Raw genomic sequence first — 16,114 nt, 5'->3', positions numbered from 1 at the left:
TTTTTTTTAATATTTATTTTTTATTTTGTCAAATTTTGTAAAAAAAAAAAAAATGTCTTGCTTGAGAACAGATTTGAGATATGATGTGGTGAAAAATCAATGTAAATATCACTTGTGAATATTTTTAATATTTATTTTGTCAAATTATGTAAAAAATGAAATTACTATTTGTGTTTATTTAGGCTAAATGCTAGATAAAATTTAACTTTAGTAAAACAGAGGCCGTTTTATTTCAAAAAATGTAATTCCCAAACACAATACATAGTTTGAGATGTCATGGAAATGACACTGGTGTTATTCTGGTTTACACAGTGTTTATGTTTAACACAAACCTGCTCGGTTTTAACTTTTTGGAGGTAAATTCAGACAGTATCAGCTTTTGATAAAGCTCCTGTGAAATTACAAAACTGCAGTTTCGGTCATAATCCACTGAGAGGTCAAGAGGTGAGGTCAGTTCATCAGTCTGAATGCTTAATTCAGATTTAAGTCTACTGTACTGCAGATTATCAACTACCCAGTCTTAGTTTCAAAATTTAAATGTATGCAAAACAAATGTCAAAATCTATTTTTACTCTTTTTAAGATTAATATATTTCAAGTAAATATTTTCAGTCTTCTAATTTATTGTGTAATGTTTGGGAATCACTTAAACCATAGATGAAAGAGACCTAATGGTTTTGTGAACTAAAAAGTGGGTGTTATGGCAGTTTGAGCTTTTATTGCTTTATGATAAAGATGAAGGGAAAGAACACGCAGTACTCAGGTTTATCCACATTTCATTCATGTTTTAATCTCAAATCAAACATATGAAAGAGAACAGATTAATCTGACTAGTGAAAAGTGCATGAAAAGAGACAGATAGGGCTGTAACTTTATCATTAATGCGCACACTTTATATGCCTGAATTAGATCAGATTACAGTGAAACTGAACTAGATTTCAGTAAAACATCCTCAAAGTGTCTTGTCTGCTAATCTTCAATGAAAACACTTCAGGAATAGTGATAGGAACATCAACCCAAATTCAGCACCATAACCATAAAGGAACACCATCTTGCATTGATATGAGAATGCATTTGAAAATAAATACATACTGTATTGAGAAAGGGAATATAAAAAGAGATTTCAGCTGCAAATTGGGGGAACAAACAGTACTCAAGATATTAAACCAAGTAAACACAGTATAAATTTTTTATCATCTTGTTAATGGATTTATATGACTCTGCCTGACAGCATGACACCGAACTCCTGGATGCTTATCTCTTTGTTCTGATATTGTTGCAGCTGACGGTTTGTGATGTTTCCTGCCCTCAGAGCATCATCAATGGAAAACTTCTTGCCTGATTTTCTGTCGTGGAGAACGGAGGACTCGCCATTCGGACCCTTGACGGTGATCTCCTCCCAATCGCACTCTTGACTCTGAAGGTTGACGAACATTTTCCAGTCAATTAGACCGAGCTTGTAAGCCTCCTCAGGCCTCATCTCCTTTCCGGTGTCTGGATCGATGACGACAATTGAGCGGCGGAGGTGACTTTCTCGCTGCTCCTTCTTCACTCTCATTGCAGAGAGACTCTTCTGAAGCTTTTCGATCTCTTCATCCTTCTCCATTCGGATACGTCTAAGGTCAGAGAGTTCTCTTTGCAAGGATTCCAATCGAATTTCCAGGTTCCTGCTACTCTCCATCGGAGAAGACTCAGTGATGTGTCTGGTTTCCTTTGATGTGATCTGGATTTCAGCTTGAAGCTTCCTTAATTCGTTCTGTAGGCGCTGGTTCTCCTGCTGTAGCTTGTTGCTTTCATCGCGAATGTAGTCGAGCTCTTTAGATGATTTTGTATTGGTAAACTCCATCTCAGAAAGCTTTGAGTTTAGGCTGTTAATCTCTTGGTCCAGCTCACGACGTCGCCGTTCCTCTTCTTCAAGGCTTTTCTTTAGCCGTATAATGTCCATCTCTGCATCTGGGTCTCGCTCAACTTGCACTTTTTCAGTTCGCACGACTTTTTCACGCACTTCCGTTCGCTCAAGTATTTCTTGTTGGTGCAGCAAGGCATTGTACTCCTTCTCCAAGAGCATACGCTTGTGCCTCTCCTCTTCAACCTGAAGACGAAGGATAGAGTGCTCTTTTTCTTGCTGAGGGTCCTGCTGGAGTACAACCTTTTGCTTTACTGTAACCTTTTCTCTGTTTTCCTTGTCCCTAATCTCTAGTTCATTAAGCCGCACTCTCAACCTCTGAATTTCAAGCTCAGCATCTCTGCGGGCTCTGCGTTCACGTTCCAGCTCCTCAAGCTGGACATCCATTTCGGCCTTTTGATGCTGCAGCCTTATCAGCTCTTCTTTCAAGATCTCTCTCTGTTTCTGCTCACTGTTGATATTTTGAGTGAAGGTGTCACATTCTGACCTCAAGAGTGGATCCTGCTCCATCTTCACTACTTCTTGCTGGACAATCTTTTCCCTCACCTGTGACAAGTCGATCTTCTTAAGCCTGATCCTTTCTTCATTTGCAGCCCTTTCGTTTTCCAGGTCTAAACGTTTCCTCTGTTCCTCAGCTAGTTTCCGCTTGAGACTCTCAATCTCCTCCCTGGTTTTAGGATCTTCTCTGTATTGGAGGATCTCATTTACAACCTCTTTGGTCTGAATCTGAGGCTTGGTGTCTTTCCATCTTTGAATCTCGTCTTTGAGTTGGAGGATCTCCATCTCGAACTTCTCTGTTTGGTGGGTTTTGTCCACAATTTCATTCCTGAGTTTCTCCAGTTCCCTTTCTGTTTCTGGGTCAATCTTGTATTTGATGACCTCTTTGATAATCTCTTTGTATTCAATTTGTGGGCCTCTGTTTCTTAGCATTGTCAGTTCATCCTGAAGGGACCTCAGCTGCTGCTCTGAATCTCTGCACCTTCTCTGCTGCTCCACCAGTTCAAGTCGAAGATTTGCCACCTCCGTTTCCGCCTTTGGATCAGGTCGAACAATCTCACGGACTTTCTCCTGAATGATGACCTTCGACTTCTCTTCCTCCAGACTGGTAATCTTGCGTTGAAGGTCTGTTTTCTCTCTCAGCGAAGTGCTGCGCTTTGTTTTTTCATCTTCATACTGTCTTCTCAGATTCTCGACCTCTCTCTCCAAACCAATATCTTTCTCAACTTTCAGGACTTCTCTGATGGAGATCTTTTCCTCAGCCATTGATTTTTCCTTTTCAAGACGCCTTAATGTCTCCTGCATGAATCGAAGCTCGTCTTCAAGTTCCTTTCGGCTGTTTATTTCTTTTTGTTTCCTTTCAAGAAGTAGTCTGTACTCGCTCTCAAGTTGAGGGTCGTTTTGAACCTTAATGACTTCCTCCTCAGTGATGATTTCCTGCTCCTTGCTTTTCTCCTCTGCAAGAATAGTCACTTGCTTTTGAATCTGAATGATTTCATTCTCTCTGACCATCTTTAGGCGCTTGACTTCCTCTAGCTCTTCTCTTAGTCTCCTGAGTTCCTCCTCCTGCCCCCTGTCCCTCTCAATGCGGAGCACCTCTTTGACTGTATACTGCTGAGCTCCCTCTTTCATTTCGGTCTCAATCCCACGCAGCTTTATACGAAGAGTGTCCAGTTCACTCTCTAAGACTCGAGTGGTCCTGCTTTCATCTAAGAGCTTCTGCTGGATCCTGTGATATTCTTCATCCAGTTGAGGGTCAGGCACCTTCTTGATGAGCTCTTTCTTGACGATTGTATCCTGCGGTTTCTGGCCCTCTAGTAAATAGATGTCAGTCTGTACACTTTGAATTTCCCTTTCCAGTTGGTCTCTGCGCTGAATTTCTTCCTGAAGCTGTTTTTTGATTCTCCAGGGCTCTTCACCTGGGGCTGATGATCTCACAGTCTGGACATCTTGCTTGATTATTGAAACTTCTGGTTGCTATAAAGAATTATAAAATATTGAATGTATATAATACGTAAAAAAAAAAAAAAGCAATGCTTATACCATGCTATGGTTATTTGTATGCATAGCATATGATAATGTGTTTTACCTGGTTAAGAAGGCTTTGAGCAAACTCTAGGTTCTGCAGTCTCTGCTTGTTCACAGCATTCACTTCAGTGAATTTTGCCTCAATTGCAGATTCCTTTAGAACACAACATGTTTAAACTTCAACAGTCAGAAAAACAGTTCTCATTAAAAAGACCATAGAATGTTCTAATTATTTGATCCAGGAAATGGTTTACTTTTCAAAAATATTCACCTCTCTATTCACTTTCAAGGCAGGAGATTCAAGTCTGCTCCTTTTGTATGTCTGGGGAACCAAGCCATCTTCAAGGTCAAGGATGGATTTAAACCGCTCCGCTTCATTTTCGTAGTCCTGAAAACCATGACACAAAGGAGTTCGCATGGCTTTGCATAAACATGATAGTAGGATAATTCTCTGTGAGTAATACACTGAGATTTAAGCACCTTGACTGCTTGCTGATAAAGCTGTGCATTTCTTGACACATTGTTCAGGTCTGATTCCTTTCTTGCGATGTCGGAGAGCAGATTCTGTACATTTCAAACATAGTTTTGGTAAATAAATATAATTTGTAATATTACAGTGCAATTATTGTAATGATGAAATGACTAAAGTACTTACTCTTTGATTTTTCAGTTTTGATTCAATCTGATGGATGTCATCAGTTTCACGTGGCTCATAGTTTGGTACTCGAGAAAGCCAGCTATTGAGGTTGTCATAGTCATTGTGGTAGTTGGCGTAGGCGGTTTTGGCTCTTTGCAGACTTTGTGTTCTGAAATATTTTAAAATTTCTTTTAATTTCAAGTTTTGTAAAATTAACATTATTTTATGAACAAACATGAATTAACAGTGAACAACAGTAAATTTATACATTAAAATGGATTATTAAATGATCAAATTTAACAGCCAATATTAACAAATTGAACCTTGCAGTAAAGTGTAACCATAAACATTAATGGTGAGAACAATCCTATTCATTGTAGGTGTAATATAAATAATATAATCACAGTACACAGTATACTTAAGACTAATCTGCAGAATTGAGTTCTTGTGTCATTTTTTTTAAAGGACACTCCCATCTGAAATAACCCTGGTTTAATATGAACTCACCTGGCGTCAGTCTGTCTGTTCAGATTGTCAAAGCGTTTGGTGAGTTTCTGAACATCAGCCTCTTGCCTCTCGATATCAGGGCAATGTTCTTGCACTTTGTTGGCCATATTGCTGCAGCTGGCCTTGGCATCTCTCAGGTTCTGCTCAGTCTCTGTGATAACAGATCTTTTGCTCCTCAGCTCAGATGCAATGTCCTGGAGACAAGAATACATCAGAGATGAGTGCATAGTGAATCTTGGGGAAAAAAAGATCAAGAGAAAAAAGTGGCATGGATTACGAAGCTTACCGCCAACTCGCGCTGGGTCTTCTCCAGTGAGGTGACGTCAGATGGAGCAATCTCCTCTCTTGCCAGTTTGTTTTCATAGGTGGACAGTAGAGCTTTGCCATTCTGCAGAGAATTCTCCAGCTGATAGGAGTTCTGCATTCTAAAACAGTGCAATTTTAGGCTCAAAATTCAAGTTCAAGACATTCTTGAATTCTGTTGTAAAAAAAAAAAAAGGAAGTATACTTACTTGTCACTTGCACACTTCAACAGCAAATCGACTTTGTTGTATTTTTTGTTAGTCTCATCCACCTTGGAGTAGAGCTGTGGTGCACTTGAACATTTGGGAGAGGATTTGAGGAAAGTCTCAGCCTCCTGTAATTTTGCAGACTTTTCTGGCTCTATCTTACGAACAGCAGTAGCAATGTCCTATGAAGAAAATACTGGATTAAGGCAAGGTCAAAACATCATTTGCCACTGAAATACAGGGTTAAAAGTAATGTGTTTGTGTTTAAATTTCAGATTCTTGTTCACTTTACATATTAAGTGTACTGTGTTGATGATAGACATGAGGTGTATGTGCAGTTCACACCAAGAATGATAACTATAAAGATAACTGTAACACTATATTAGAGCCCACACCAGCAGACGATTCTTACGCTCCATTCACACAAGGCGTCAGTGCTTGATGGAGGGCGATGTTGCATGAACACAATTGGCTAGCGTCTGCTGTAGGGTACTTGCATAAGGCGATCTGATTGGCTGATGCCTGCGTTGGCGCTTGAAAAGTGGAACATTTTTCAACTTCTGCCAAGAGCAATGCTAGTGACGCAACGCAAAAGAACCCACAATTCAATTCAGCAACGCATGACGTCACCCATTCAAAGTAAATGAGAAGCGTTAATGCCGACGCCGATGTGAATGCACTGTCAGTGCACACTGCAGTTTATGTTGTCTGTCACTTTAAATGTTTGAGCTCTTAAATCAGGATGGATTCTGACTGGCTGTCAATGTTTTTATCATTCATCAGTTAGAAAAAAATCATTCTGAAAGTGATTCACTGTGCCGCTATCTTTATAGTGGACTCTGCTATTCTTTTATATTTAAAATGATTTTTAGAACTATATCGTTGTGGTTATTTTTATAGTTATCTTTCTTAATGTGAATGGGCCTTATGTGAACTCAAGATTCAAACTAACGTGGACATCATCAGAAACAATCGACAACCACTGCACTAATGTTACTGAAATATCTGCTCAGACATAATTTATTGAGCATTATTAGAATGAAACTCATTATATATGGTAAATTTATTCAGACACATGACACTTGTTGTCTACTACAGAATACATACTAAAACACCAAATGTTGTACCTTTATGTCCTGTAGCCTGTCAGCGCTGTCTTGAACAGGACGTGTTTGCTCCAGTGGGGGGCGCACGCGAGAGTAAATAGCCTTCTCCTGCTTATCCAGATCACTGACCACTTTATCCAGTCCTGCCATCAGTTGACGACATTGCTGCTCTTGTTTATCTGAGGCCGGAGAAAAGAATGAATTAAGTATTCAAATCTCATTGGAAGAGCTCTGCATCTAAGTTTATCATAACGTGAGAGACAAACCTTGACCTCCTGTACTCTCCTTCCTCAGCTCTGCCAGTCGTGTTTGTAGTGCAGATTTGCTGCTGGCTACTTTCTGTTTGATGCTTTTGTGCTGGTTTATCAGACTGCAAAAATGTTTTCATATTAGGCACAACTAACACACTTACAAATGTCATATACAGATATCAAGGAATACCCACTTGTCAGCAACGGCCACAGCCTCAGGGTCGGTTGGCGGGATAATGAAGCACACTCCTGGAGCATTCATGGTGCGGCCATTTGCATCCTTCACGTCCCATTTGGGCCCATTGTTCCTGAGCAGGGTGTACCGCTCACCTCGCAAAACTGAACCCTGTGTCATTCAAAATAAGCAAAGTAAGCTCTGTTTCAACTTGATATTGCAGCTAAAAAAACACAAATTCCTTAAATAAATGTGAAATCCGTACAAAATCCCCTGCACACGTCTCCAGAGGTTTATATGAGATGAATCGTTTGGGTGAAGGCCGTCTTAAGGATTTAAATACATTAGATGGGGGAATCCAAAACCCGTACAGAGACAGAGTGTAACGGTTTTCTATGCTTACTCATGATAATAGCTGATGTTTCACTGACTGGTATTAGTGGAGCTCTAAGCCGCATACATAGAGTGAGCGAGAGCTCAAACTCCATACCTCATTAGTCTCGTATTCACACAGAGCCTCGATAGGAAGCAGTTTCTGAGGAGTCTCCCTTCGGTACTTCAGAGGGAGCACCTGCAGGCTGCGCTTCTGGAGATTTTTCAGTCGCTCGTCAAAATGATCCATGGCCTTTGCCTGATCCTGTTAATACAAACACAGACAGTCTTAGATAGTGAAAACACCTTTTAATTCATATACGAATAAAGAAAAAAATTGTAGAACGTGAGAAATGCAGTATATTTACATCCAGGTCAGCAATCAGACCCTCCATCTGGTACATGTCTTTAAACTCGGGGTTATACTTTTGGTTGATCTCGGTCTCCAGGCGCTTCAACAAATCGTTGGTGTCTCTTGCATCCTTGTGGAACTGGAAAGAAAAGGAATAATGCAACTGAGCAACTCTGAAAGCAATATGATGGAATATGGAACAGGAAATGATTGTGTAAAATGCAGACTGACTTTGTGATAGTCATCCATGTTCTTGAGGTGGTTCTCTTCACAGATGAGCAGGTTGAGATATTCCTTCCAATCCGCGTGCACGGCATCCATGTGTGCCTAAAAACAAGACGAGTTTTAGAATATGACCCATGTTTCATATTTTATCTTTAGTGCACTGAAGTAATATTTCAAGTTTAGTTTATTTACAGTCATTGCAGTTTTGCCTAATTTGTGCTAGCCAAATGACTTCCTACTTTGCCCTAATTAACAAAACCTCAACCAATCACATACAATAAAACAGTAATAATTAAATTATAGCAGAATAGTAAAAACAAACTGTTTTATGTTGTTACACGTTTAAATATAAACAGTTTAATAAATAATAAAATAAACTCTACAGAGTCAGCCAATACATTATCTAAAAGTGACAGCATGTTGTCAAAGGTCTTTAAAGGGAAAAAACCTGTCATCATTTAGTTGTTCCAAACCTGTATGAGTTTCTTTCTTTCATCTGTTGAACACAAAAGAAGATATTTTGAATAATTTCAAATCAGTTGAAGGTAGCCATTGACTTCCATAGTATTTTTTTCCTACTATGTAAGTCAATGGCTACCGTCAAACTGTCTGGTTACCAACATTCTTCAAATATCTTCTTTTGTGTTCAGCAGAAGAAAGAAACTCATACAGGTTTGGAACAACTAAATGATGACAGAATTTTCATATTTGGGTGAACTATCCCTTTAAGGAGCCTCTGACTGAGAATCAGATTGTTTTCAAGCTTTTTTCAGGTAAATATCTAATTCACATCAAATATGGTGGTTATTTTAAAATATGAAGCAGATTATTGTGCTTCAAATAGGATCACATCCTTTTATGATATATATGCTGTTTGGCTCCACTATGCTCAGAGAAAATGGAGTGTGAAAACTGATTTCAGATTAGACTGGAGTCATTTTTTCTTAGTTTCAGTGTTGCTATAATTACTGCATACTTCTTTATAGTGCAGTACAGTTATACACTGTAAAATATACAGTTACAAATATGACATCCCATTATGCCTGAAACATTGTCAATGTATTTTAATGGTAATGTTGTGGTAACCACAACTTTTAAGTTTTTCAATAAATTTAATGAGAAAAAATGATAGCAAACGGCTTATAATATTACCGCAATGACATTTTTCCCCGGATGGTTCTGCTCAATAAGTTCCTCTCCATCTTCATTCAGCTGGGTGACGGTTTTCTCCTTAGACTCCAGACACTTGCTGATGAAGTTCTGATGAAGTTGTCAAGCAGCATGTTAAAAACATATTTATAAGTAGTTTATTTATAAGCATTTCAGTACTATAATCATATCATTTGTAGGAGGTTTGAAACATGAAATCATATTTGAACATCTTAGTGCCATCTAGAATTGTATCATTAAATGGCTTCTAAGCCTTTACCTCGTATTGCCTCTTTCGGGCAGGGTAGTCCAGGTTGTTGTCGCTCCAGTCATATGTGATTCGCTCTTCAGCTTGTTGGTCCATCCAGTAGAGCTCGTTGGTGCAGCGCTGCATGTAATCTCTCAGACTGAGCAGGTTCTTCTGACGTGCAGCGGAGCTCGCCTGTGATGGACATGGTCAAATCCAGTGTTTTGAGACGTGACTTGACAACTAACTCTCAGTCTTTTACTAGTGCAACTTCAGTGCATAACTAGGTTGCAAATTAAAGGGAGAAAATGTCTCACCAGTAGCTTGTTGTACTTCGCCTGCTGGCCATCCACACCATCCTGTTATTCAAGTAAACAAATGAGTCACAGATGCCACTCACATGACTGTTCATGTTATTCTTTTATTGCATTGCATTTTATAATCATCAGTAAAAAACGTACCCGGTCTGCAGTGATATACGGAGCCAATGCCTCCACTTCACTGTGGAAAATATTGTGCTCCTCCACTTCATTCTCGATGGTGGGCAGATCTTGTCCGAATCCTTTGTTGTTCACATTTGCCTACATCCAAACGTATTTGAACATGAATCATTTGCATTTTAAATCATATATTTGAAAGAAAGAAATAGAGAGAGGTATGTTTAGATACACACCAGTTTCTCATCAATCATCTTTCCCCAGTTGACGGTGGGAACCTGCTCCGATCGCATGATTTGGTAAATGCGATCATGATCCTCGCGGAGCTTCATCACACGCACTCGCAGCTGTTTCATACTTTTTCATTGAGGAGAAAAAAAAAATGAGTCATCCACAATCCCATATTCACAGCATAAGCATTCACAGCACATAATTCTGTGTGCATGCTGTTGGCTATTTCAGTTTACAGGTGGCTATATAGACTCACTCCTTCTCAATCATCTCAGCCTGAGGGTGCTGCAAACGGGTGGCTTGGGCTGCATCATTATCCAGGCTATTCAGTAGCTCCAGTGAGTTCAGGATCCTCTTGTTTGTGTCCTCCTGGTACAGTGGCTGCTTGCCCTCATTGATCTTCTTGATATCCTAGAAACATCAACGAGCAACGCAATTAACGGAAGTTATGTAACAATAGTTAAAGGGATACTTCACCCTTGTGTCATTCCAAACCTGTATGACATTCTTTCACCTGTGTAACACAAATATTTACAAAGTGTTTTTTTTTTTTTGTCCAGCATTTTGAGAATACTTTGAACGACCCATCTCATTTGATTGTTTAATTTAAAATGTTTCTTATTTCTTTTCTTTAGTTATTAGTTAAGTGCACTTAAGTAATATTTTAAGTTTAGTTTATTTAAAGTCATTGCAGTTTTACTTAATGTGTGCTAGCCCAATGTCTTCCTACTTTGCCACCTGTGTTTTTTATGGTGTTTTTATTGGATTTTTCTACATGGAATAACAAGTGTACAGATCTGTGTAATCATCTGCGCACATTTTCTTCTTTTTTTTTCTTCTTTTTTTGTCCATATCAATAAAATCAGTGGGGTCCAATGTTGTTTTGGAAATAAAATAAAATAAAATATCTTTGAAAAAAAATTTTTTTTGAGACTCTTAAAAATATCTTCTTTTGTGTTACACAGAAGGAAAAAAATCATATAGGTTTGGAATTGTGTAAGGTCAAATAATGACAATTTTGGCTGAACTGTCCCTGTTAATGTTTCCTTCTCCATTGGTATACACCAGTATTGTTAATGCCAACTAAAACTAAAACTATTAAAAAAATGTTAATTGAAATAAAGCTGAAATAAAATAAAATATAAATCATTAGATTTTAATAATTATATAATTAATTAATAATCAATTATAATAATATAATTAAATTATTAATAATATATTAAATTATATTATTATATAATTAATAAATATTTAGTTTTAACTATTAGATTAAGTTTAAAAACTTAAATTAAAAAAAAAAAAAAAACTTAAAAGAAAATTAAAATGTTGACTTGGCAACTAACCAATATCAAATAAGTTGAAGTACTTAAATGATTGAAACGAAAACTGAAATGATAATGAATTAAAGCATAAAGATTTAAATTTAAAACAAAAATGAATTAGATGACAAAAATACATAACAAAAATCACTTCAACTAAAACTAAAATGAAAACTAAAAATATTAATTGAGGATATTTATAAATACTACAATATTTATCAATGCCAAAACACTGGCATACACTTTCCACTATTTTAACCCAAAAAACCCTAAAGGGACATATTTAAAGATAGCATTCAAATGCTTAATGGTGAGAAGACAGCAGGAGTGACTAACTCTCCAGCTTTGATTGTAATCCACAGAAGTGTTTACTGTACTTACCCTATTGAGATTCTGTTCTGTCTCAATGATGTTCTTTTCCACCTTGTCAGCATTCTTCTGCAACTTGTCAATCAGGTAGGCCAAATCAGTGTCAGTTAATCTGAGGTGAAATAACAGGAAGTTAGTTTTTGAGGGAGCAGTTTTATATAGTTTCAGTGAGGCAAATATACACAAGTTTCGGCCTGCTTTTTCCTGAAAATACCGCGGCAAATGTAGTAGTTTTGTTATGTTGAATCTCTGGATCTAGGACAGAACTCCTCACTTCACTTATCTGTCATGCTGAGATGCTCTTAAAATAAATACAGGACTCGAAACACTTTCATTCCACATCATCTGACACAGACTTCAGATCTGTTAGGAGAACCATGGTGCTAACAAAAAATATCGTCTCAGCTGAACCACACTGAAAAAAATGCAGAAATGCTGTTCAACTTAACTGCAGCCTAGTGTAGTTTTAGTGCATTCTGCAAATTCTAGAAAAATACTGTGTGACAGTGCACAGTAGGCATGACTAAACTTGATCAGAAAACAAATTACGCACCTTGGGCCCTATTTGCCTTAGGGACAAGGTATGTTATTTAAACATACAATAGCATGAATCATTAATAATAAGTTTGATGCATATTAATGGCAGTTATAAATATCTCACCCTGCCTAAAATGATAATGTCATGAATAAGAACACACAAAACAGTTTTGTGTTCATTTGAGCTGAAAAACAACAACTGTAGTACTGAGTAATGAGTGAGATATGCAAATGAGGCTGATAATTACAACAAGAAGGTGGCTTTGATGAGGGCGTTAGAAACACAAACTGGTCTAACTGGTTTTACTCACAGATGCAAGAAGGTTAAAAAGACTTTCTATGTCATCTAATGCATCTGTATGTGAAACCCATCAAAATGTGTGGCAAAACACAGCTGGTCAGTTTCAGAAAGAGATTATGTAACCAATGTTGTTGTAGCTTTTTAAATCAAAAACAACTATTAAAGGGAAAATAGAAAAACAAAGCTGTATTTTTTTTTCCTGTCAAGAGAAAATGATTTAATATGATTTGAGAAGAAGCTCTGGGTGTGGCAAGTAATTATTTGATGCTCGCGTCCCTTCCCTAGAGGTGTTCCCATATCCAAAATAGACAAATGCAAAAACATAAACTAAGAAATCCGGATATCTTAAGAACAGTGTTATGAAATACACAAAGATTTGTCCTTATATAGTTCACTGCAAGCAAACTGCCCATATCTCTGTATGTCATGCCTTGTTTCTGTCAAAAGCAGACAGGCAAGTCACAAAATTTGGCACATTTGACATTGAGGGACCCATTGTGTGTAGCACACCCAAAGATGACCTAAACAGAAAACTATGTGTTTAAGAAACCCCTTTTTTTTTTTGGTACATCTGTAACCAATAACATAATATTGACTCAAACTGAAACCATATTCCTAGTTGCAGTGAATTGCCCTGCACTGCTTTCACTATATTAGTGTCCTGCTGAAACGAAGCTCAAGGCTAGATTCATCTCTCAAACCATCAGCAGTTTATGCTTGTTTGAACTTGAACTTGTCACTCTGATGACACTTTTACCCTTAACCAATCAGCGTGCTTTAAACATTCCATACTTATGTTGGCTCTCCAACCTGTACTGAACCAGATGAAACTTCAGAACTATACATGAACTAAAATGTTGATTAATGTTAAATAATAATATTATTAATAAATTATAAGTGATGATAATAATACATTAAAATAAATAATACATGTAAATGATTAATCTAATATCCATTTCCCAGTCATCCCACATCACTTTACTCTGTTCAGTACAGAATAACCACGCAAGTCACGGAATAAGTATCTCAGGGAAAAGTTATCCAACCTGTTACAACGCCACACCCTTACTACAGTAACCTCACGTCAAACAAGCACAAAACCGATTCAGTAGAAATTGTTATTTTTTAAATTACGAGTTATATTGTGGCTAATCTACTACAAATCAAACGATAATGAAACGGAGCCCAGTTAAAACACTCGCGCGCTCCGTCATGACACCACAGTGACGCGAATGAAAGACCTCATCCCAACAAAACCTATAGCTTGTAAGTGTATCCGGTTGCCACCGACCTTTTTTCAGTGATGGACACTGTGTTCTTTGCAGTCTTTCTCTTGAACATGATGACAGTTGCGGAGTTTCTCCAACACCCGTCTAGCTGCTAAAATGGCACAGTTAGGATCCCACTTTGGTGTCTGTCGTTCAACTACCTGAAGCGTCTTCCAGGACAGGTACACCTCACATACAACGCCCACAATGAACGAAACTGCAACTACCCTCCCACGAATACGAGCTCGCGCTGTCCGCCAAGGTTAGAAACGTGCTTAAAAACATCAAGCCCATTTAAAGTACGGGCTGGTGTCCGCCCCTTTCTGAGAGACATACCTGCAACCTATCGAAACAGAGGCGTCGTCTCTGTTTCTTCTCTGTAGTTTCGTGGGGTACATTTAACAGGTTAATATACAGACTTTTAATCAATGGTATGCTGTTTGATGCAGAAAAGTAGGCTAAGCAACAAGGCATCTGATTATTTGGATAGAACTGTGGCCATGGCCAGTGTGTAGCCTACATAAGTCTCAGTCCACAATTACAATACACTTTATTGGTATCTCATAATTAAAAAAATAAATAAATTTTTTTTGAGACCTATTAAATTTTTCATAAACTATCATCTAACATAAACATTTGAAAGATTATTAGCTAAATTTATACATTTGGCCGTCCAACATTTGTTAATTTTGCCAAAATGTACAATTACAAAAAAAAAATATATATATTTATTTATTTTCAGTACTTGTAAGAAATATATATAATGGGGGTTTCTTTAGTTATGGAATATTGCAGTATTCATTTATTTAAATTATCCGTGCACATTATTATTAGATTTTTTTTTTTTTTAAATTCATGTCTCCTAATAGTAATATTTAATCGAAATAACTTCCCCTCCCTCTTGCATCGATATCTTTTTCTTCTTGGATAAGGTATTTACTTTCGCGAGGGCGGGAGAACCTGTCACTTACATGACATCACAGCAATAGCAAACCACAACCCTCCAATGATCCAATCAATTCCCCATGGACAAAATCAAGTCCCGCTCTACTTTTTTTTTTCTTGTTTGAGAAGCCATTAAGCAGTGTTGCCAAGTCCACTGTTTTCCCGCGGAATCGGGCTACTTTTACATTGTTGCCGAGGGTTGTTTTTCATGTCTGCGTGTTGGAGCGACCCCAAATAACATGATATTTAGCCTCTGGAATGTGAATTTTACCAGGAAAACCCCGCAAAATACGCGGATTTTACCCCCCGGAACACGATTTTTACTGTGGGACCCTCCATGAAACGCGATTGGGCTAGTTTTGAGTAGCAATTGGGCAGGTTTTGTTGTGAAAACCTGGCAACCCTGCCGTTAAGTGTGTGTCTCAATCAGCTCCCTAGTTCTGCAGTCAAGGCATTTATCAGGGAGTCGGCCATTTTAAGGGGTGTCTGTAATTGCAAAATTCTTCCAGTGCACTGAAATGTTTGCTCCCTAAAATATCCCACAATGCACCACAAAAACCAGGGAGCACCGATTCTCACCATGCTCCCTTACTGGAAATAATGTTACATTTATGAAGCTTTTAACGAGCCAATTTATAATGATACGTGAGATTTGAAAAGACAAACCATTATTTTTTTATAATATGTCAGTATAAACACATCGCTTGACAGGTAGTGAACACATCTAATTATTAGCATTTATAATTAATATTCAGCTGAAATGTTGTAAGGATATGTAACAGAACAATGTGTTTAAACAGCATAAAAATGAATATTAAAAAGATATAGGTCCTGCATGTTGGTGATTAATACCAGCAGTAACATTCTACAACGTTGAACGTTTTCATGTCGCCTGAAATTGGGTAATAACATCATTACTCAATTTCCGGCGAATCCGTGCATTGGTAAGGTCCCTGGTGAACCGGGGAGCTGTTTGAGATGCACCCGTTTCACTCAGATAAACATCACGATAGGGAACAAAAGACTATCGAAACTTCTGTTTCTTGCCCAATTATGATGTTTATGTAGCCTAATGTTTAACTAGAAAATTGCAAATCTCAAACACCAACATTTTATTCATAATGACTCTTGCTTCTCATGTAAACAAAACACATGCACCACAATACAAATTAGCGTGTCTTATTTATTGATGGCTTTTTTCAGCCATAAAGTTCTGGGTGGACATAACTCATTTTTCTCTCATATTA

At 37.7% G+C, this 16,114-nt stretch overlaps 1 protein-coding gene across 1 annotated transcript; it reads right to left on the bottom strand.

Moving 5' to 3' along the window:
* Window positions 1-763: 763 nt before the first annotated feature.
* Window positions 764-14,192, bottom strand: ppl (periplakin). The gene is made up of 22 exons (XM_051888534.1): window positions 13,946-14,192; window positions 11,829-11,928; window positions 10,385-10,539; window positions 10,134-10,254; window positions 9,922-10,041; window positions 9,778-9,819; window positions 9,494-9,655; window positions 9,217-9,324; window positions 8,071-8,166; window positions 7,856-7,978; window positions 7,606-7,752; window positions 7,135-7,286; window positions 6,956-7,059; window positions 6,711-6,868; window positions 5,587-5,765; window positions 5,361-5,499; window positions 5,075-5,268; window positions 4,586-4,736; window positions 4,411-4,494; window positions 4,202-4,318; window positions 3,992-4,084; window positions 764-3,879 (listed from the first exon to the last, which is right to left on the bottom strand). The coding sequence occupies exons 1-22, from the start codon at window positions 13,993-13,995 to the stop codon at window positions 1,210-1,212; spliced, it is 5,265 nt and encodes a 1,754-aa protein (XP_051744494.1). The 5' UTR covers window positions 13,996-14,192; the 3' UTR covers window positions 764-1,209.
* Window positions 14,193-16,114: the final 1,922 nt, after the last annotated feature.

This window comes from Ctenopharyngodon idella, chromosome 3 (assembly GCF_019924925.1).
Source record: "Ctenopharyngodon idella isolate HZGC_01 chromosome 3, HZGC01, whole genome shotgun sequence".
Taxonomy (NCBI): Eukaryota; Metazoa; Chordata; class Actinopteri; order Cypriniformes; family Xenocyprididae; genus Ctenopharyngodon; species Ctenopharyngodon idella.
The sequence above is the reverse complement of the archived record's forward strand: the minus strand, read 5'-3'. Positions and strand labels throughout refer to the sequence as shown.